General features: G+C 37.7%; 1 protein-coding gene across 1 annotated transcript in view; it reads left to right on the plus strand.

Moving 5' to 3' along the window:
- The window catches only part of dom (domino), a 485,316-nt gene that overhangs the window by 383,546 nt on the left and 78,807 nt on the right, over positions 1–22,963 (plus strand). Inside the window, exons 31-33 of the mRNA XM_067154429.2 lie at positions 5,824–5,859; positions 11,895–12,063; positions 18,955–19,193. Of these exons, the coding sequence (XP_067010530.2) occupies positions 5,824–5,859; positions 11,895–12,063; positions 18,955–19,193 (444 nt within the window). The remainder of the gene's footprint in view (positions 1–5,823; positions 5,860–11,894; positions 12,064–18,954; positions 19,194–22,963) is intronic.

A 22,963-nucleotide genomic window follows, 5' to 3' on the forward strand; every position in this document is an offset into this window, starting at 1 on the left:
GTTGAAGGATGCCCCTCAAAATATAAGCATCTCTTTCTGAATTTGAAGGTTAAATTTGCCGGTGATCTTGATATCACTCAATTCAGTCAAAGTGTAAATGATCTTCTGATACTTTTATTCCATTCATTAACTGTTCTTCCTGGTCACAAGCATCCAGCTATTAAATGTTATGAAACACAGCGAAATTGAAGAAATGTAAACGTTCAGCGTAAATGTGCAAATAGCTCTAATTCAGAAAGAGGCACAAAGAGACTGAGAAAAGCATTATGGAAAGTACAAATACCAACTTGCACAATATCATTATTACAGTCAGAGGTGTAAAGCAGTCAGGTCAGTAATTGAACCACATAATCCAACACAGTGCTTACTCTTCCCATTTCTCATGAATATAGCTGCTCTTTAACGGAAGCAGAAAGACTCGAATTCAATGGGTTGTTCCAAACAAAGGTTGCTAAATATGAGATCTCATTGGTAACAAGTGGCATAGCTATTGACACTGCCCCAGGCCCTGATCATGTCTTGATGGTGTCCATTAAGGATGAGACTGTATTTAAGGTTGCCGATCATTATCTGCTCTATTTTGCGGAGATTTATTGACCAACTACTGGTGAGGCTTCTTAGGAAGTACATATCATTCAGTGATTGTCAACGTTATCATTCAGTGATTGTCAACGTGGATTTACCAGCTCAGCGGGAACCTTTCTCGGTACAATTATTCTCCATTCAATTCTAGCAGACAAAAGAGAAGAAGACCAAACAGTATGATTGTATTCTTAGATATATCATCATATGATATATATTCTCACAATGATCCATATTGACAGGTATTCCATGTTAAATGGGGTATGAGTGGGTCCACTTATTCAATATGTAATATCAATGACAATGTGACTCTATTTTCATGAAAACATTGGCTATATTCTCATTAAAACATTAACAGTACTAGTTTCGACTTTACTGGTGATGATGTTTGTTGTTTAAAGGGGCCAAGGTCATTGGCCCGTCGACTTTACTTGAGGTCATTCTCAGCCATTACCTAATCGAAATTGACATAATTAAAAATACTGAAAAATATAGAACACCCTCGAAAATAACACTTTTTTTAAGAAAACATGATTTCTTGGTGAAAACTATTTTTGAAGAAATAGTGTTTTTAAAGGTTAATGGCACTCTTTTGTTCCTAATAACACTACATTATACAACAAATGATGGAAAGCTGGCCTGAGTGGCTCAGACGGTTCAGGCGCTGGCCTTCTGACCCCAACTTGGCAGGTTTGATCCTGACTCAGTTTGGTGGTATTTGAAGGTACTCAAATAAGTCAGCCTCATTTCAGTAGATTTACCGGCACTTAAAAGAACTGCGGGACTAAATTCCGGCACCTCAGCATCTCCAAGAACTGTAGAAGTAGTTAGTGGGACATTAAGCCAGTAATATTATTATTATTATTATTATTATTATTATTATTATTATCTAATGAACATTGGTATCATTCTTCAAAACTTTCTTGGATATAAGAAAAAGAACTGGAAAATGTAGGACATGCACATCTTTGAAAGACTCTGCAATCCCTGACTATTTCAAGCAAGTTAGCTGGTCTAATATCAAACCTTTGAAAACATAACTTCACAAAAATTGAGGTGAATCACAAAATGACCTAGACAATTGAACTGAAACTGTGTGTGATGTAACATTCATCACTTTCACCTGTACTTTGCAATCTTGCTACAGATCATACTGGACGAACTGAGGAACCAGTCACTGATGAATGTGGCTACTGTGGTTCTTAGCTTTACAGATGACAGCGTTATTGTGGATAAAGATAATTGGTCTGCTATTGAGCTAACTCAATGGCAGTCCTGGGTTTTAACAAGATTTGTCTAGAGCCGAGATTTTTTTAAAATATATTGCAATTAGCATCTACAAAGAAAAATTGCAGAATGACACTCTAAAAATTTTTGGTGACACCACCATACCTTCCATATCACCTCGTGAATACATCCGCTATCTCGGTGTAAACTTTGCTGATGACTGCATATTTGATCTTAAGTCTGCTCATACTGCACTCAAGACCGATTGGGAGGTGACATCTTCACCTCTGGTGCATCCTGACCAGGTGTTTAGTACAACCAACTCATCAATTTGTCCCTCTTTAGGCCTAATTCATGTATTTCAAACAACACATCTGGCAAAATACCTCAAACATTCATTATCGTTGCAGACAGGATGATCCAAGAAACACTGAAGGAAACTGTACAGATTCCCATAGATACACCCGACTTGAATATAAAGGTCTTGGTTTGTTCAGAGCGGAATTGTAAGGTTTTATTCTTTATAAAGACTACACTCTTGCTAATACTTGGATCTGGCACCACAATGGACTATCTTGCTCTGAATGGAGAGATGCTCTGGTTGCTGCAGTGCCAGAAGAAGTCTGGATGGTAATCACTGTCGGCATAAAAACCCTTCCGTACGTCCTCATCTTTTGCCTGCACAGTGTAACTCTTTGCATTGCACATCACCACACCTTTTATCGCAGGCTAGCAGACTCTTTACAGAGGAGAGGATATCGCTACAAATTTCATTTTATTTTGTAACAAGGTAGAGAATATACCACTCATGAGGAAGTTTTTGGAGCGTGAAGCAAATAAATATCATAGTCTTTAAAGCTGACTCCAAAAAAAAACCCTATACTAGATCCAACTGTGAGGTTTGAACTGAGTTCAGACCAACCACAGGAGACTGACAGTGAGGAGGAGGCCATTGCCCTACTATAAGTTTGGATCACCTTCTTGCAATATTTACAGAAAACGTACACTAGAAATGATAGGTACAACAGTTTATTGAAAAAATAATTAATAATTAAATTAATGGATTAGTTGGAATGCTGTGGAATGCAAAGCAGTGGAATCTAGGAAAAATAAACTTGAACTGGCCTTCGAAGCAACAAAAGCTACATACAACAAGAAATCCCTTTCATGGGGGTCCAAAACTAAACATTTTTAAACTGTGATTAAACCAGAAGCACTACATGCAGTAGGAACACTAAACATGCATTTCAAAGGCCAGATGGGAAAGTAAGGTAAGGGTTATTCTGCCCGAAGGCAGGTCCGAACCTCCGCAGAGGTGCTCCTGAGCCGGAGTTTACGTGCAGTAGGGTGGCCAGTTCCTTTCCGCTCCTCCATTCCCTTACCCCCCACCAATAGCGCGTGGCAACCCATCCAACTCCTGACCACGCCCAATGTTGCTTAACTTTGGAGATCTCACGGGATCCGGTGTTTCAACGCGGCTACGGCCGTTGGCTCAGGCTAAAAGAAAGGAAAATTTTAAGAACATAGGACCAAAATTTCTGAATAATGATATACATCAAGAATGAAACACACTATAAGAAAATTGAAAAACTCTCAAGATACTATGCAAAAAAAGGCGGATAAATTTTTACGGTCATCTTCTGAGAATGAAGTCTAATAGATTAACCAAACAACTCTTTGACGTCTTCCATAACCGCAAAACAAAACCCAACTGGTTTAAAGAAACTGTAAAAGGCCTAGTAGAATTAAAAATTACAGAAAATTCACTATTCGATCGGTTCCAAGACACCTCCACATTAAAAACCAAACCTGTTATCTCAGAAGATGAGAGGAAGCAAATATCAGAAAGAATGGAGAAATACTGGGCACTTCGAGAAGAGAAATGGTTGATCCAACGTACCCCAAAGAGGGTGAAACGAAAGAAGAAGAAAAATTGTAAAAAATCTTCATCCACTTCAACTAAAGAAATGATACCGAACATTAGATTACCAACATTTTTGAGAAACATAATTTGAATATAGCTCACAAAACTAATAACAGTTCTTCCATCTTTTACACCACACACCTAATCAACCCATATAATAAATTCAATTCTGGAGCTTATAAACTTACGTGCAATAACTGCGGTGCAACATATGTTGGTCAGACAGAAGCTTCTTAGCACGTTATTTAGAGCATGTTAATGCTTTAAAAAAAAAAAAATTCTGCCATGGGTCAACATACAGTATGTCTGATTCCAATCATCAGTTTACTTCTATTAGCCAAAATATGGACATCTTAAAGGTCGCAGACAAATGTACTCTGCTTAGTATTCTCAAATTGTTTCATTTGTTTAGAACTATTTTAATTCCAAGTACAACCTCAATGAAAAGCCTACCATTTTATTTGATTTAATCATTCTTGTCTACATTAAACACACGTTTAATGCTAACAGAAAGTCCAATACCCCTACCAGCTTCTCACCATTCGTACATCTCCTTACTGCTTTCCCTCCTCTGCCCCTCCCTCGGGCTAAACTCCTACCGCCAGCCTCAGCTTCAATATAGCAATCATTGTGATGCACTCCACCTTAGTTGAAGCTATGTGAGAGCGGGGGTAAGTCTCATATAATACACGTCTTTTTCATTTCCTTTTCTTCAACCAAACAGCGGTTTGATTCTTTTTTTTTTTTCCCCTAGACATATATTCTGGATTGCACACATTTGATCCATGTTGTAAAATATCTACTGGGCCACTGTGTTCCACTGTTTTATTTCATAGTTGTTCCTCTCAGCCAGTTTTCAAGTTTATTAAATACATTCTTATATTACAAATCAAGATTATGACTTGTTCCTACGGCTACAACTTGAACAAAACAGCGCCATTTAACTTAACAAACATTTTCTTCTGAATAACATTACATCATACAACAACTGATGGACATTGGTGTGAATCTTAAAAAATTTACTGTTTCAACAATTCAGCTTAGATTATTTTCAAATGTTTACAGTAGAGACTCAGAAGAATGTGCTTTACATTTATTGACTTCGTATTTACCTGTTAGTTTACTCATGGAGAAGAGACCTTCCACATTTTATACAGAATGAAATTGATGGTCTTGTGTTTGCATGGGTTGTTTCATAAGGCAGTGTGAACTAGAGTAATTCAAAGATTCATTTAACAAAACTCTCAGGGTAATGGAACGATCAGTTCATCAGAAAGAGGGTATGTACTTCGGCGTGTTTCATTGTCCATTGCTTGGTCTTTTGCATCATGAACTCTCATTCCGTATGTTCTGCGTTCACTCTCGCTTTGCTCAGTTCAGTCTGTTGTAGTGTTGTTATCATCTGATTTATTAAATCTTAATTACTTCTTCTCTTTCGTTCAAACTGTACTGTGCCACACACTATTGTATTTCAAAAGGAAAGAGAATCAAGTAATTAAGAGTCATAAGAGGTTTCAAAGTCCTCACTAGATGATGCCAACTTGCATATCATTGAAAAGATGGTGATTTATACAACTACTACTTAAGGAAACATCGTGTAGTGTTACATACATCCGCTAGAATCCAGCAGAAATTTAAGTCTATATGCTCTTAAGCGAAAAGAGGTCAAACTATATCAAAATCTTAGAAAGAAAGAAAAAAAGGAAATGGTTATTTGGGGTGATTCTTACATGCAAGAAAGGCAGAGATCATCACTTTCAAAGATATACCATTTCCATCTCAACAACTTTAAAACTTCACAAGCTAAAACAAAGTGAAGTTCGGCCTATAGGGGTCTATATCATGCATGGAGGTCAGCAACATATGAAGAAAAGGTCTGTATGACATATGGAGATCAGCATCATGAGGTTAAATTTCTCCATTACTCCTGATTGTAATTGTTCCCTTTTCTTCTCTCTTGTCTTCACCACATTGATTCTCTCTCCCTGCTTTTAAATCAGGCTGTTTTCTCATCCTTTCTGCAAATTTATCATTGTCAGCCAGTAATACTATGTTCATTCCTCTAATATTGATACTTTTCTTGTTTGCAGGTCTGGGTGTCAGACAATCAGAAGGAACAAATGCCTGTAAGTACCTACCGATACCTTTAGCAACATTGTTTGTCTATCTCGGATGAAGTATACTAAAGTAGGCTTAGTTCAGTTTTTGTGTCTCTGTTCATTACAAGGGCTCCGGTTTCTGTGACATATTTAAATCATGGTCTGTTTTACAAACATCAGTAACAAGAATCATATTAGCTGCCTTTGTGGATCAGTAGTAGTGTGTCGGCCTCCAGATCGCAAGATAGTGGGTTGAAATCCAGCAGAGGTAGTCGAATTTTTTAAGGGCGGAAAAAAGTCCATTCGACAGTCCACGTCGTACGATGTCGGCATTTAAATGATCTCTGGTGACACATTTGGTGTTTACCTGACAAAATTTATTAAGGCCCGGTTGTATAAAGACATCTAATCGGAGATCAATTTAGAACCTAGTTCTGAAAATGAACTGATATTATGACTTCGTTGCATTGTATAAAACTGAACTCGGTTTGCACATGTGTAGTTCAAATGTAATCTGAGTTCATGAAAGTGGATGTTGCAACACCGCAAAACAAATGAAATACGAAATAGCTTTGCCTGTTGTATAATACTTAAATTGTGGGATTGACCTAGCCGTGACTGTCAACAAATGAAATACGAAATAACTTTGCCCGTTGGATAATAATTACACGATGAATTGAGATGGCAGTGACTGTCGGCAAATGAACATCGTTTGCAGCATGTACTGGAATTTCTCCATATTGTTTTCTTGCAGCAAACACAGGTGAAGGAAAAACGGATCTTTGACTTTGCTCAGTCAACCCTTGGTGGGTTTTTTTTTCCTGATTCCAGCGGTATTAGATTTGTGAAGCCTAGTGAGGAGTCTTTCATTTTCATGGCCTTTGTGGCCGCTTTCTTTCTTTCTTTCTTTTATTCATTCTTTGAAGAATCGATTAGTGTTAAGAAGGGGTGATTGCCCAGTTACACTAGGCTCTTTCGGTCTTGTGTGGTTTAATATCACGTCAGGAAAAAACTGTTGTCACATACAGCCCTTCGCATGTCTGTTTACGGTACCTGTTACCTACGGCGATATTAAAGGTGTTAAATCATACCTTTGGTCATAGTGCTTTTACGAGGCACAGCAAAGCGAATTCGTAGCTGTCAGGAAAAGATGAAGCAACTCTGCATGTCAATAGCTAGCTCATGTTTCATATGTAGCGCGAATTGAACAGGGCAGTCCCTAGCTGGCAAATGAAGCACATTTGAATACATTACATTTTCTCTAGTAGTAGTTTGATCGATTTTCGGAATAATCACAGTACTGAACTTGTAATGTTCACAGATTCAAGGGTAGGTGTAGAAAACAGGGTTGTTCCATTTTAAATACGAAGTTAATAACATTATCTCAGAGGATATTGACGCCATTCTATCTTGAACGGTCCATAGAATATGCTGAATAACCCTCTATATACCAGTAGTGAGTCATCTGAAAACATGAATGAGATAATGTAATATTGTAAGAAATTCATAGAGGTTATGTTGTAGAATTATGTTTCATTGCATTATAAGAAGCGTAATATAGCTTATATAAGGACAAATGTATTAGGTTTAGTCTTTTGTGTATTTTCTTATGATTCATCGTAACAACACAGGTAATATTTTCACAATCAGCTGTCCTTATATCTCGAATATAAAAAAAAAACGCCTTGAGCTGAGATCAAACAACTTGATCGGAGAAATTTCTCCAGTCAAAGTTAATCCTAGTTCAGTGCGAATTGATCTCAGATTAATGTTTATACAATTAAAAAATCAGAATTTAGTGCGAACTGAGATCAATTTCATCTCTGATCTTAGATCAAACGTTTTATACAATCGGCCCTAAATCTCAGCCACAAATGCCCGAGAGAGTTTCAGTTTACTCTGTCTGCCATCTAGTAGGCCTAGAGTGAAACGGAACGTCAAAAATGACTAGCAGACAGTCAGGTGGTGTCACATTAAAATGTCTGCACGCTGTAGCTGAGGCCATACGATTATTATTATTATTATTATTATTATTATTATTATTATTATTATTATTATTATTATTACTACTAGAATCATATTTCTAGCTTTTGTGAACACAATGGTACAGGTTTTATTGGTCATATACTGTAAATGCTTTTTTAAGTATATTTTATCATTAAGTCATGTTTGATCAAAGAATGGTATAAAGGTGTATTTTAGGTCACATTACAGTAAAACCTGTCTTAAGCTGAACCTTTATGAACCAGCAGAGTGTCCTTATCAGAAAATTTTCCCCGTCCGTTGAATAATAGTTTGTTATTCTTGTAAGTTTGTCTGTATTTAATCGAAGCAGAAGGAAATTTTGCGTATATAACAGAAGAAATGTGTAAATTTCCTCCCCAACCCTTTTCCATGCATGTGTATTCGAAATGGATTAAAGATGGAAAATATATCTTTTGGCCAGGTAATGAACTTAAGACTCTCTGGTTGGAAGGCGGCAACTCTATCTGTAAACCATAACAGAGATATTCCGTGTGGTTTGGATATCCTTTACTGCAGGAAAGACCAAAACTTAAGGCAGGAAACTTAGGGGCCTACTTCATCCCTTATTCAATTTTTTCATTAGGGGAGTGTAACCTTAATGATTTGTTGACTAAATGAACGCAGGAACATTGCAGTATAGTTTCCCTAAAAGGCAGGAATGAATGAAGGGCCGTTATGAGGAAATGGAGCAGTGAAAGAAAAGGTCGGAGTAACTGGGAATAGTTTGGGAATAGTTTGTTAGTGCAAGAGTAAGAAATTTGCCCATTTCGGGGACTGTGCTACAACACCACACAAGAGAAGTTGCAGAAAAGCTCAGAAAGAAGATTTTACCACTTCAGCGAGTGTTTTATAAGACAACATCAGATAGTGTTGAAGGGGGTCTGCAGCGGGGCTGGAGACATTGCTGATTAAACATTAGCAGACTGGACTTAAAAAATTGGCTCTCTAATTAAAGACTATGATTCCCAGAACATAGGTAATGGTGATGAAACCGTACTTTTTCCAAGCACTACCTAGCAAAATGTTATCTCTGTATAGGGGGGAAGCTTTCCAAAGAGAGAGAGAGAGAGAGAGACAGTATTTTTATCTGGTTTTCTTTCTGGGGAACTTGGAAGGATATTTAGTTACAGGAAAAGCAGCAAAACCCAGATGCTTCAAAAACATTGATTTAAAAAGGGCATGGATGACGACACCGAATGTAATAATGGTTGATGTCATTCAACTCGAGAATGAAACAACAAAACAGGAACGTCATTCTATTTATCGAAAATTGTACATGCAACTGTACAGCATTCTAACGTTAAGCTTGCATGGTTCCCGCCGAATACTTCTAATGTAACTTAGCCAATGGACCAGGGCGTCATTAATTATTTTAAGATTAATTACAGCTGATAATGTTATCATTGCGTGCAAAAATGGAATCGCAGCCTCTGCCAACAAACTAAATGTCTCTCTGTACGTGATGCTGTAATTTGGATTGCAGAAGCAGTGAAAGGGATATTAAGAAATATAATACATCAGAGCTTTTTCAAAGCCAAGTTTGTCTTACAACCTGATAAAGGACCTGTATTAAACAAAAATACTCATGTGTTGCAACAAACTCTCAGACAGAGTAATTATGGTAATGCCAGTGCAGAAGATTGAAAGATAAGAATTTCATTTTGGTCCGTATTGAACTGAGACTGCAATTAAATTAATAATATATTATGGCTCCACCTATTGAGTACAATAACACTCAGTAATGCGAGGTTACATCACAAGTCGGATCACAAATGGTACCGGTTTCGACCCCAGATCTGGGTCATCATCAGCCGATTGTTCAAAGATACAAGATAAAAGCAATGCACAGATGAATAACAAGTAATCATCTTCACATCAAGATTTTAAAGACATTTAAAACCTAGTTCTTTATACGCAAGTGTTATATAGCTCCACATGAACTTTCATCTTCAATAAAATCTTTATATCTTCTACGTTACTTGTTATTCATCTGTGCATTTCTTTTATCTTGTACCTTTTTGAACGGTTGGCTGATAATGACCCAGATCTGGGGTTGAAATCGGTACTATTTGTGATAAACCTGTAATGTAACCTTGCATTACTAAGTGTTATTGTATTGAATATGTGGAACCATAATATATTATTAATTTAATTGTAATGCAGAAGATTACATAGACATTGATCTAGAAGTTGAAACAGAGGGTGGTGTTAGAAAACAGTTCATCATTCATCACTTCCAAGTAAATATAACAGAAGTTGATGGCGAAGACTATGAAGTTGGCTTATATAACATCAGTTCCCACCGATATACCCTATCAGCCATAAAGGACATTCCGTTTCCTCCCCCGCAAGGAAGCACCGGAGAAGTTTTAAGCGAGAAAAGATTTGTGTTAGTGCTGGTGAGCTGGTGTACTGTATGTATGTGATTTGTATCATTATTGTATCTACTACCACATAAAATCATTTAAATCTACTGCTGGATTGTCTAACGGAGGTATGTACTTATGATTTTTATTTTATTTTTTAACCACCTTTATGAACACAAATCCCGCGTACAACAGAAAAATTTTCCAATCCCTTGGGTTTCCCCTGAAGACAAGATATACTGTTTAATAGTTTTAGTCATTCTCCAAGTATTATTCAGATATTTTGTACCAATAATGCGATGGGATTTTGTTTGTGTTTTGTTATTTTGGTTTTGTTTCCTTGGAAATATTTTTTTTAATTTTTACAATTGGTTTTACGTCGCACCGACACAGATAGATCTTATGGGCGATGATGGGATAGGAAGGGCCTAGGAGTGTGAAGGAAGCGGCCATGGCCTTTATTAAGGTTCAGCCCCAGCATTTGCTTGGTGTGAAAATGGGAAACCACGGAAAACCATCTTTAGGGCTTCCGACAGCGGGGTTTGAACCCGCAATCTTCCGGATGCAAGCTCGCCCGGTAGAGAAAAATTTTGTGGTGAAATGAAGTTCAAAGAAAGTTAGGAATGTAGCCAGTTTTTTTTTTTTTTTTTTTTTTTTTTTTTTTTTTTTTTTTTTTTTTTTTGTGCCTTTCTAAGCATATTTTGCACAACATTTAATTTATTTTGCTCATAGGGTCGATTAGTGCATGCATTTCAGTGGGCTTGGCAGACTGATGTGTAATAGCAACTTCTGGCTCAGTGAGGAAAGCAACGGGAAACGACCTCACTCCTCATTTCCCTAGTACGCCTCTTCAGTGATGCCTAGGCCATCTATGCCAGCTCATGGCAGAACTGTTGAGGATCCAACCAGCCTTCGGACTGACAACTAAAAACACATTTCATATTTAGTATGTTTTAGGGCCAACTCCCCTGATTTGAGCGGGAAACTCCCTATTTTTGGTCCTTACCTCCTTCTCTGATTGCGGAGACTTATCTCCCGATTTTGAGAACAGATTTAGGTGGTTTTTTTTTTTTAAGTAGCTAGAGAGAATTGATGTTGAGTGGACACTGGCAAGACAGACACAACCAGCTGGTGGTGTTCTTAATTATGACAGAATCTCTAACATAATGCTTTTTATGTTATCATTTCCACATAAGTATGCCGACTGTGAAACTATTTTCTAGCTTATTTACAAGGAGAAAACTCAATTCACCACAAAGCTTCCCGAGGCCGATGTTTTGAACATAAATCTAGTTCAGAAATTCATGAAGAGGCCTAAGGCAGGTACAATGAAGAGTCATGTGTTCTAAAGCTCAGACACATACAGTATTTATAAAAATACCTGCACTATTTCAGTATAAGATAAATTGCATAATTGAGTAGTATAATATATTGTATATTATTAAAAGTTAGTCATCAATGGTGTGTTGTTACATGTCGGGATATGCCGAAAAAGGAATAAAATCTCCTGATTCATGACTTTCATGGTTTTAATGTCGTAGAAATCCCAGCTCTAATCATGTCGGCCCAACAGAATTTCTTGAAAGTCTGTATTTAAGTTCAGGAAGGTGGCATAAAACAGGAAGTGTATGAAGTTGTTATCCAGCGGCAGTGTAATTTGCCCATTTCCAGATCTGGTGTCCTCCAACTCCACCGCAGGGAGACAACGATGTCTACATTGACCACTCAATTGGATTCCTGTACGAGCAGTCAATCATGTCAGAGGCACAGCTACCACCCATCTACGTACGTAAGGACCACAAGCGAAGGCTGGATACTTCTCCTGCAACTGACCGTGAAAGTACGTACAGTGATTTTCCTGAGAATTTGAGACATTTTCCTACTGATATTGACCAATTTCATACCTTATAACAATATGATTCAAAACCCAAATTGATGATGGATATGTCATAAACCTTAATTTTTTAGACAGGTCTACCTTTTCAGTACTATATAATACATTCTCGTAATTTAAAGGAACCTGTTTTGTCTTTACTTCAAGATATCCTCAGCTGCAAAGAACACCAAACCAAATTCTAACATTTTGAAAAGAGATGTGATCTCTTTCATGAAATTATGAAAATATTTTTCACAGGGAATATTTATGAAAGAATAATTTTTATTTCCTTCTGTTCTTCAATCTTATTTTTCTTTCTGTCTTAAACAATCAATCAGTCTATACTAATCTGCATTTAGGGCAGTCGCCCAGGTGGCATATTCCTTATTTGTTGTTTTCCTAGCCTTTTAGGGCAGTCGCCCAGGTGGCATATTCCTTATTTGTTGTTTTCCTAGCCTTTTCCTAAATGATTTCAAAGAAATTGCAAAACGTCTCCCTTGGTAAGTTATTCCAATCCCTAACTCCCCTTCCTATAAATGAATATTTGCCCCAGTTTGTCCTCTTGAATTCCAACTTCATCTTCATATTGTGATCTTTCCTACTTTTATAAATGCCACTCAAACTTATTCATCTAGTAATGTCATTCCACGCCATCTCTCCGCTGACAGCTCGGAACATACCACATATCACATGTAACATACCTGTTAGTCGAGCAGCTCTTCTTCTTTCTCTCAGTTCTTCCCAACTCAAACTTTGCAACATTTTTGTAACGCTACTCTTTTGTCAGAAATCACCCAGAACAAATCGAGCTGCTTTTCTTTGGATTTTTTCCAGTTCTTGAATCAGGTAATCCTGGCGAGGGTCCCATACACTGGAACCATACTCTAGTTGGGGTCTTACTAGAGACTTATATGCCCTTTCCTTTACATACTACAACCCCAAAACACCCTTATAACCATGTGCAGAGATCCATACCCTTTATTTACAATCCCATTTATGTGATTATCCCATTGAAGATCTTTCCTTATATTAACACCTAGATATTTACAATGATCCCCAAAAGGAACTTTCACCCCATCAACGCAGTAAGTAATTAAAACTGAGAGGACTTTTCCTATTTGTGAAATTCACAATCTGACTTTTAACCCCGTTTATCAACATACCATTGCCTGCTGTCCATCTCACAACATTTCGAGGTCACACTGCAGTTGCTCACAATCTTGTAACTTATTTATCACTCTATAGAGAATAAGACATCATCCGCAAAAAGCCTTGCCTCCGATTCCACTCCTTTACTCATATCATTTATATATATATATAAGAAAACATAAAGGTCCGATAATTCTGCCTTGAGGAATTCCCCTCTTAATTATTACAGGGTCAGATAAAGCTTTACCTACTCTAATTCTCTGAGATCTATTTTCTAGAAATATAGCAACCCATTCAGTCACTCTTTTATCTAGTCCAATTGCACTAATTTTTGCCAATAATCTCCCATGATCCAGCCTATCAAATGCTTTAGACAGGTCAATCGAGATACAGTCCATTTGACTTCCAGAATCCAAGATATCTGCTATATCTTGCTGTAATCCTACAAGTTGAACGTCAGTGGAATAACCTTTCCTAAAACTGAACTGCCTTCTGTCGAACCAGTTATTAATTTCACATACATGTCTAATATAATCAGAAAGAATGCCTTCCCAAAGCTTACATACAATGCACGTCAAACTTACTGGCCTGTAATTTTCAGCTTTATGCCTATCACCCTTTCCTTTATACACAGGGTTTACTATAGCAACTCTCTATTCATCTGGTATAGCTCCTCCGATCAAACAATAATCTAATAAGTACTTCAGATGTGGTACTATATCCCAACCCATTGTCTTTAGTATATCCCCAGAAATCTGATTGCTGCTTTTCTAGTTTTCAACTTTTGTATCTTATTGTAAATATCATTGTTATCATATGTAAATTTTATTACTTCTTTGGACTTAGTCTCCTCCTCTATCTTGACATTATCCTTGTATCCAACAATCTCTACATACTGCTGACTGAATACTTCTGCCTTTTGAAGATCCTCACATACACACTCCCCTTGTTCATTAATTATTCCTGGAATGTCGTACTTGGAACCTGTTTCTGCCTTAAAATACCTATACATACCCTTCCATTTTTCACTAAAATTTGAATGAATGCCAATTATGCTTGCCATCATGTTATCCTTAGCTGACTTCTTTGCTAGATTCAATTTTGTAGTAAGTTCCTTCAATTTCTCCTTACTTCCATAGCCATTTCTAACCCTGTTTCTTTCCAGTCTGCACCTCCTTCTTAGTCTCTTTACTTCTCTATTATAATAAGGTGGGTCTTTACCATTCCTTACCACCCTTAAATGTACAAACCTGTTTTCACATTCCTGAACAATTTCTTTAAACCCATCCCAGAGTCTGTTTACATTTTTATTTACCATTTTCCACCGATCATAGTTACTTTTTAGAAACTGCCTCATGCCTGCTTTATCAGCCATATGGTACTGCCTAATAGTCCTACTTTTAAGACCTTCCTTTCTATCACATTTATTTTTAACTACGACAAAAACAGCTTCATGCTCACTAATACCATCTATTACTTCAGTTTCCCTATGGAGCTCATCTGGTTTTATCAGCACCACATCCAGGATATTTTTCCCTCTGGTTGTTTCCATCACTTTCTGAATCAGCTGTCCTTCCCATATTAACTTATTTGCCATTTGTTGGTCATGCTTCCTGTCATTTGCATTTCCTTCCCAATTGACATCTGGCAAATTCAGATCTCCTGCTACAATCACATTTCTTTCCATGTCGTTTCCCATATAGCTGACTATCCTATCAAATAATTCCGAATCCGCGTCAGTGCTACCCTTTCCCGGTCTGTACACTCCAAATATATCAAGTTGCCTATTGTCTTTAGAAATGAGCCTTACACCTAGAATTTCATGTGTCTCATCTTTAACTTTTTCGTAGCTTACAAATTCTTCTTTCACCAGAATGAATACTCCCCCTCCCACCATTCCTATCCTATCTCTACGATACACACTCCAGTGCCGTGTATTGTATTTAATTATATTGAATATTTGGTAATTAACAAAATTATAAGAATTTGTATTACACACTCCAGTGCCGTGAGGAAATTTCTGCATCCATTATATCATTTCTCAGCCATGATTCAACTCCTATTACAATATCTGGTAAATATATATCTATTAAATTACTTAGTTCTATTCATTTCTTTACAATACTTCTACAGTTCAACACTAACAATTTTATGTCATCCCTCCTTTATTTCCAGTTCCCTGTTCCCTTATCACCGCTCCCTAGGCCACCCCGTTTCCCTGAATGTACCTCCCTATTACTCTTCCAAACAAATTTCCTAACTTATACGTACCACTCCTTTTTTCAAGTAATAGTCCATTCTATGTTACACATCTACACGTTTCTTCAAATTCTGACGTGTTTTTCTATCGGATTGTGTTTAACTCAAAGATAACTCACCACCAATCTTTTAGAGGAGTTCCTGTAGTTCATTTTGTACTATTACACATTTAAATATACCTCCTCGTTCGAACTGGAATGTTATATTACACTATCCAAAATTGTGTCAACATATCATCAAGACATCTTAAGGATAAATGTTAATTTTTAATGTGTGATTAGTTTTTAATTTAAGTGCATGTTTTATGGTGACAGCAGTATATTTGCCCCTTTACAAGCACTTTGACTTTTACATCACAGCATTATCACAATTTTAAGATTTCAAGCACAACATTGTTAGTTATGCACAATGCTTTCAAGAGAACTATTTTTAACCTTCAAATTTATAGCTTTTTAAAATGTTATAATTTTTTTTCTGATGTACTTTGTAACTGAGGATGTTCTGAAGTAAGAACGAAACATGTACTATTTATATTAAGTACTTAATTTAGGGATATTAGGTTGTGTAATGTTTAAAATGTGCTGGCACGTTTCAATCCTGCGACCACCATAGTCTTCAGAGCAATAACAAATAATGTATAGACAATAGTCGCTTCATAGTAACCAGACATGAGATAGAGAGATCCTGTTAGAAATATAGTTCATTCGGGGGCTTCCAGAGTTAAGAAAAAAAGATGTTGACGAGTTAACTATGGATGCTAGCCATGATCTACTCAGTATATAGCCATCACCTTTATTAAAGTTATTCGGTGTTTAGCAATTTCTATCGCCTCATGAACGATTCCAGGTCAAAATGTTTATCTTTATAAATGACACATGGTGCATCAAAAATGATTTGATCATCATTATGTATGGCATGTTCTGTTGCAGCAGACTTCTCTGGCTGGCATAGATGTAAGTGCCTACAATGTTCTTTAACCCTCATTGTTACCTTCCTATATGTTTGGCCAACATAAAATAATCTACAGAAGCAAGGAATCATATATATTCCAGCACAGTTTAGACCAATAGGATCTTAACAGATCGCAGGCAATTGCCTATGTTGACGTTAGGCTTAAAAATGGTCTTAATATTGTGCCTTCTGAGAATATTGCCAGTCCTATCCGTGACAGATTGTAGGTATGGCAAGAAGGCCAGGCTCAAAGGACGAGAATCACGTGGCAATCTTTTCTTAAGGTTTAGGATGTATCACTTTATCAATCTGTTTCCTTGAGTAGCCATTGCTCAGGAATGTTCTGGTTCCTCCTCATAAACCTCGACTGATAAGGGTGTTAAGCACTGCACGTTTTTGGCAAGGATGGTGATGAGAGGACCCACGAAGATATAGTACATATTATTAGTATGGGTCGATTTACAGTAAACCGAATGACCTGAAGTTCCATCTGATTTCCTAGAAACCAAAACATCCAAGAATGGCAAACATCCTTCACGTTCAGTCTCCATGGTAAATTCAATGTTTGGCTGTATGCTCTGCAAGTGATCGAAAAATATGGGTAATTCATGTTTACCCTGGGGCCAGGTAACAAATGTGTCATCGACATATCTCAACCACATGAAAGGGTTGAGTATGCAAGATTGAAGACAACTCTCTTCAAAATCTTGCATATAGAAATTAGGGATGACTGGTGCCAATGGTGATCCCATGGCAGCGCCATCTATTTGTTCCTATATTGTACCATGAAAACTGAAATACGTGGCGATGAGAACAAGGTGAAACAGATTAACAATGTCACCAGGAAATATTTTATCTAGTAGAGACAAGGTGTCCATGATTGGAACCCTAGTGAACAGAGAAACATCAATATCACTAGGAGAGACACGCAGATTGCATAAAATTATCCAGTGCTGAAAATTAAAATCTAAAATTCCATATGCAGGGCAAAAGACCACGCTTCAATCTACATTATTACGGCCTATATCACGCAATGTGAAGTTTTGTGTCAACACTCTGCCTGTTCAGACACAAATAATGTAACTCATATCAGATGCTGCTGCTTCTCTTGCACAGCTGGTGAGCATAATTGTCCAGTTTTGACATAGAATGTGGCCTAGAAAGCAGGAAGAAATAAGGCACATAAAAAGAAAAATTGTATGAACGAATATATCACTATTACAGATTAATCAAATCTGACCCAGCCGCAATTCCAGGTATATGTAGATTTTTCTCTAAATGTGTTGTCCCCAGAAATATGTAGGCAAGTCAATAATATCTGCAATTTTGCTCTAATTGTCTTTAAGTTGGCTCTATGGCATTATGTGCTCACCAGCCGCTAGATGGCACCGTTGTCTACATCTGTAATAGGTTTCAGCATTGCGATGTAAAGATGGCCGTGCCACACTCTGTTTCACCAAGGAAGAACAGCGTTCCGTAATCTGTTTTTTGTGGTCGGAGAGTGTACCAGGAGCGGAAATTCATACAAGACTTTCAACACAATACGGGGACAATGTTTTGCCACAGTGAAGTGTTTACCAGTGGATTGAACAGTTCAAAAGGGGTTGGACGAGCATGAAGGATGAGGAAAGATTCAGGCGTCCATCTGCAGCCGTAACTGATGCCAATATTGAACACGTGCGTGATATGATCCTAAATAACGGACAGGTGACTGTTGATGGCGTGGAAAACCATATGCACATTAGCCATGGTTCTGCATATGAAATCATACATAACAGGCTTAACTTTCACAAACTCTGTTCGAGATGGGTTACAAAACAAGTCATTGAAGAGCAGGTGTATTGGAGCATCCTGTGTAGTCCCGATCTCGCCCTGTCAGATGACCCGTCTGTTTGGTCCACTTAAAAATGCTCTAAGAGGCCGTCGATTCAGTTCCGATCAATAGGTGAAGGAAGTGGTGCCTACGTGGCTTGCTGCACAACCAAAAAACTTTTTTGCAGAGGGTATTGGAAAGCTTGTGAAAAGGTGAACCATGTGCATTAAAAAGCAGGGTGACTATGTTGAAAAATGATATCAATAAAATGTGTGTACTTTTTTTTAATAAATTATAAAAATTGATTGCAGATGCTTAATGACTTGCCCTTGTATGAAATTATGTGCTGGTCTTTATTACAGTTATTGATGAAAAGTCAAAAATCCAGGATCCCAAGTAAAACAAAAAGAACAATATAAACAAAAGAATTAGCAAACGTTCCGGTAATAACTCAGCCGCAGTTCTAGTGTTAAGTGATAGTCATCTCATATCTCATGCACAACTTCTCTGGTTATAAGATTTGAGCATTTTCTTCAAAACTTGTGGTTATTTATTTTATTTTTTTTCTCTCCGAGTTCTTACAAAAACTTCCTAGTGCACAAATAGGGTCTCTAGCTGGTATGATACTTGTGTTACCTTTAAATAAATCCTGTCCATTTGTGTATATAACTCCTGTTGTGCAGGTCGCCGACCGCTCAAGCGATATAAGGAAGACTCGCTGTATGCTCCGAGATCTCTGTTCGACCGTCCGTCTCCTGCCCTCATAAAGATGCGCCGAGACATGAAACTGCAGAAGTATCGTGGTATAGTGAGACCCCCTATCCCTATGCCAGGGTTGAAAACTCCAACCATGGCCAAGCCTGTCCCTGAGCCAGACCATGTTCCTGAATGGCTCATTCACGAAGATTATGGCATTTTACAGGTTTGTACTCTCATAGCAAGTATTGTCCTGTTGCTACATGGTTTAGCTCGGACCTGTTTGAGCGTAATCATTTTCAAGAATTCCTAGTTATAAATATCAGCCATCACATTATTAGTAGGGACCTGAACATTTAACATTTTCAAGTTATGGGCTAAATATTGATTTATTTTTTGTTACTGTGGACACTAATGTGAATTAAGGTGTCAACTGTACGTTTGAGGGTTAGTTGTATGATGGGTAAAAATGAAGATGATAACAAACATCCAGTCTCGAGATAGAGGAATTAACGAAACGTGTTTATAGTGGCCCTCCGGGAATTGAACACAGAGCCCTATGAGCCAAATGCCACAATGCTGGCCATTCAGCAAGGGAGCCGGACTAATTATTCATTTATTCTGGCAAGATTAAGACCATATGGCCTTCACCTACATCTGGCAAGTGGGCAGACACTGCAACCAATTAGATCTGTTGTGCTTCCCCCATAGGGAGAGGGTGAAGCCTGATGTCAACACGTAGCTTCATACTGTCCAATAACACTAAGGGGGCTGCTTCAAGGCATTACATCCCCGTTCACAACACACATGCCCCCACTCCATGTGAACACTGCGGAAAGCTGTTGGCTCCTTTGGGTTGACAGGTTATTTCCCACTGCCCAACACTCGGTGTAGAAACAGTGGCCGTACGGTCTACTCTATTACTGTAGCAGGATGACCTGGCCAGATACCAATTATATCCTTTTTTAAAAAGTCACCTGTGATTGTTACCTGAAAATAGATGCAAATTCAGCTGGAAGTAGATGCTAATTTTTCAGGTCCTAACTATTAGGCACAGTTTATTCATATGGAACTTGAACTATGCAATTTTGCAGCAAAGACATAAAGTTAACAGGAAAATAGATGAGGAGCAGTTGTTTGGCAGGTAAGAAAACATCTATAAAAACACATTACATAGATGCTAAATTTTCATTTGAAGCTGTGTGTTGTTTCTTTTGTGTATTTTCTCTTTGTTTGATCAGAATGACAATGGAGAACCTGACGTTACTTTTGGGAAGTGGTAACTCTCCTTTTCAGAGGTGTACAGACTGATGATTGAGCATGATGAGGATTTTGTTGAACCATTTACAGCTTGGAAGGGGAATGATATCAAAAGGATTAGTTTCATCTAAACCTTGTTCACTTGTGTTTGGTTGAACCCTCACCTCAACTCTCGTTTTATTATCTTCTTTTGGTACACTGTTAAAATATTAACATTTAATTTTACCAGTTATTTCCATTTTTTGCACATAAAAACTTAAGTTCATAATTTTTTACAAACATATGTACATTCCATTAAGTGATTCAGTGATGATTTTTCATTAATGCTTTGACTCACAGGATCTCATATGTGGCGTAACATACCTATGAGCTCACTCTGCTAGTAATTTCTAGTACTCCCCACTTAGCCTTAGGATGGTGGCAATGTGGCGTGGCATGGTTCCCCAAGATACTGGAAGCATTGGGAATCAATACTGATGTATGACCGCTACACAGCCTCCAATAATGCATTAAGATTGGTCGGAGCAGTGTCGAGGGCGTGACCGCAAGTTCCTACAGGGGAAACTTGTTTCTGTGTTTTTGGAGGGACCCTAGGAAAAACATGTACAATACGGAAAATGGAAAATCCAGATACGTATTAAAACCATCAACAATTGGCTAAATGTCACAATAATGAAATAGGTTTTCATTATAATCATACAAAACCTTGTAAACCAAACCAAACTCCATGGTGCTAAAGCCCAGTGGGACCTTGACCTACTAAACGACCGTTGCTCAGCCTGAAGGCTTTGTGATTATGAGATGATGTATGGTCTGTGCGACGAATCCTCTCAGGCGTTATACTAGGCTCCCTAGATCACAGTCGCCATCACACTGTGGGATAGCTCCTCAGTTGTAGAGCTCTACAAAAAATTATGGCAAAAACATGGAGCAAATTTTATACTTGCTTTTAAGGAATTGAAGATTTAAAATGTATTGAATAAGAATAAGAAGGTGGAACCTTGATTGTTTCCTTTCAAGGAATATATGGGTGATGTCAATAGAGAGCAAAAAACGTGAGATTTATAAATTGTACCGGCAATCTGGCAAAGATCTCATGTCTTACGCTTCCTGTGCTCATTCCATAGCTCCATTTCAGTGAAGATAAGGACATTGTACATGGTATCCTCTGGATGAATATTGTACAGCCCCTTAGTTCATTTGTTAGAGGAGGCTAGTTAACTCCCAGTCCCTTCCCCAGTCTGCATTACTGTTACTGTATTGCTGCAAGATTGAACACATCTTGTAACCCCCACTAAACGTGGCATGTAACAGTATTGATGTAGACATCTGGAAGAAGTTGAGTTACCACATTTCCTGCAACAGGTAAGGTTATTATTAAGAGTAGATGAGTGATACACTACAACAGTCTTTCTCAACCACTTTTTGCTTTCTTGTACCAAAGTGTAAAATATAAGAGTGTGGTTTTATATACAAGACTACAGGGAATACGTTTATAGTAATGGTTACTCAAGAAGTGGGCACTTTGAATTCAGTAGTGTTAAGAAATCCTCCATTTGATATCTCTCTCTTTAAGGTTACTGATAATCTTGTTGGGCCTGGCATACAATGCATTGTCTTCATTTCCTTACCTTACATGTCTCTTTTGCTGTCAAGTGCCTTTCTCCTCCAAAATAAATGACTCAATGAATGCAAAATAAATACAGTAAATACAGTAAAACCTCGTTAGGACGTTTCTATAGGGAACAAGGAAAAAGAACGTGTTAAGCAAGAAAATATACTAATGAATACATAGATAGATAGATACATACATACATACATACATACATACATACATACATACATACATACATACATTATCATTATAGACTGTTATGCCTTTCAGCGTTCAGTCTGCAAGCCTCTGAGAATTTACTAAACGTCGCCACAATCCTCGATTTGCAACTAGTGTTGTGTCCTCATTTAGTTCTATACCTCTTATCTTTAAATCGTTAGAAACTGAGTCTAACCATCGTCGTCTTGGTCTCCCTCTACTTCTCTTACCCTCCATAACAGAGTCGATTATTCTCCTAGGTAACCTATCCTCCTCCATTCGCCTCACATGACCCCACCACCGAAGCCGGTTTATGCGTACAGCTTCATCCATCGACGTGTTAATGAGGAACGCACTAACAAGGTTTCAGTGTGTTCGGGTAAGGGTTTTAATGTTGACATACAGTAAAATATGCGTTTAACTTAACTTTGTAAAAGGAGACGAGGATTGAGTCCTAGTCATATTGTGAATGAAAGGAACACATGCACAACTGACATCTTCAAACAGATCTTCTCTCTCTTCGTGGTCTCAGTTTTTCTTTATCCTAGACAAGCTTGTTTTTTCTGCTTTTTAGCTTCATCAGGTTGGTAGGCATCAAGGTTCATTAAGAGACATGTGAGCACATCTTCAGTCTTGATATTGGCAATTATAATTTAAAATGAAATCCAGATAAAGACCAAAGAAGGGAAGAGACGGAGATGAATACAGGTGGTAAAAGAGCAGCGGCAAAGGGAGAAAAGAATCCCAGTAGGAAAACGTAAGCGGCGGAAAGCAACAAGCAAGATATATCAAAAGATAGGCACATGAACTGAAAGTCATAATTGGACAAGAAAACCACTGGTATGATTTCTGGAGTAGTTAGGCTCCTTGATTTATTTATTTTCTGGAGAATATATGCTGTTTTATTTATTGATTGAGGTTGC

Source organism: Anabrus simplex, chromosome 10 (genome assembly GCF_040414725.1).
Source record: "Anabrus simplex isolate iqAnaSimp1 chromosome 10, ASM4041472v1, whole genome shotgun sequence".
In the NCBI taxonomy this organism is placed as follows: Eukaryota; Metazoa; Arthropoda; class Insecta; order Orthoptera; family Tettigoniidae; genus Anabrus; species Anabrus simplex.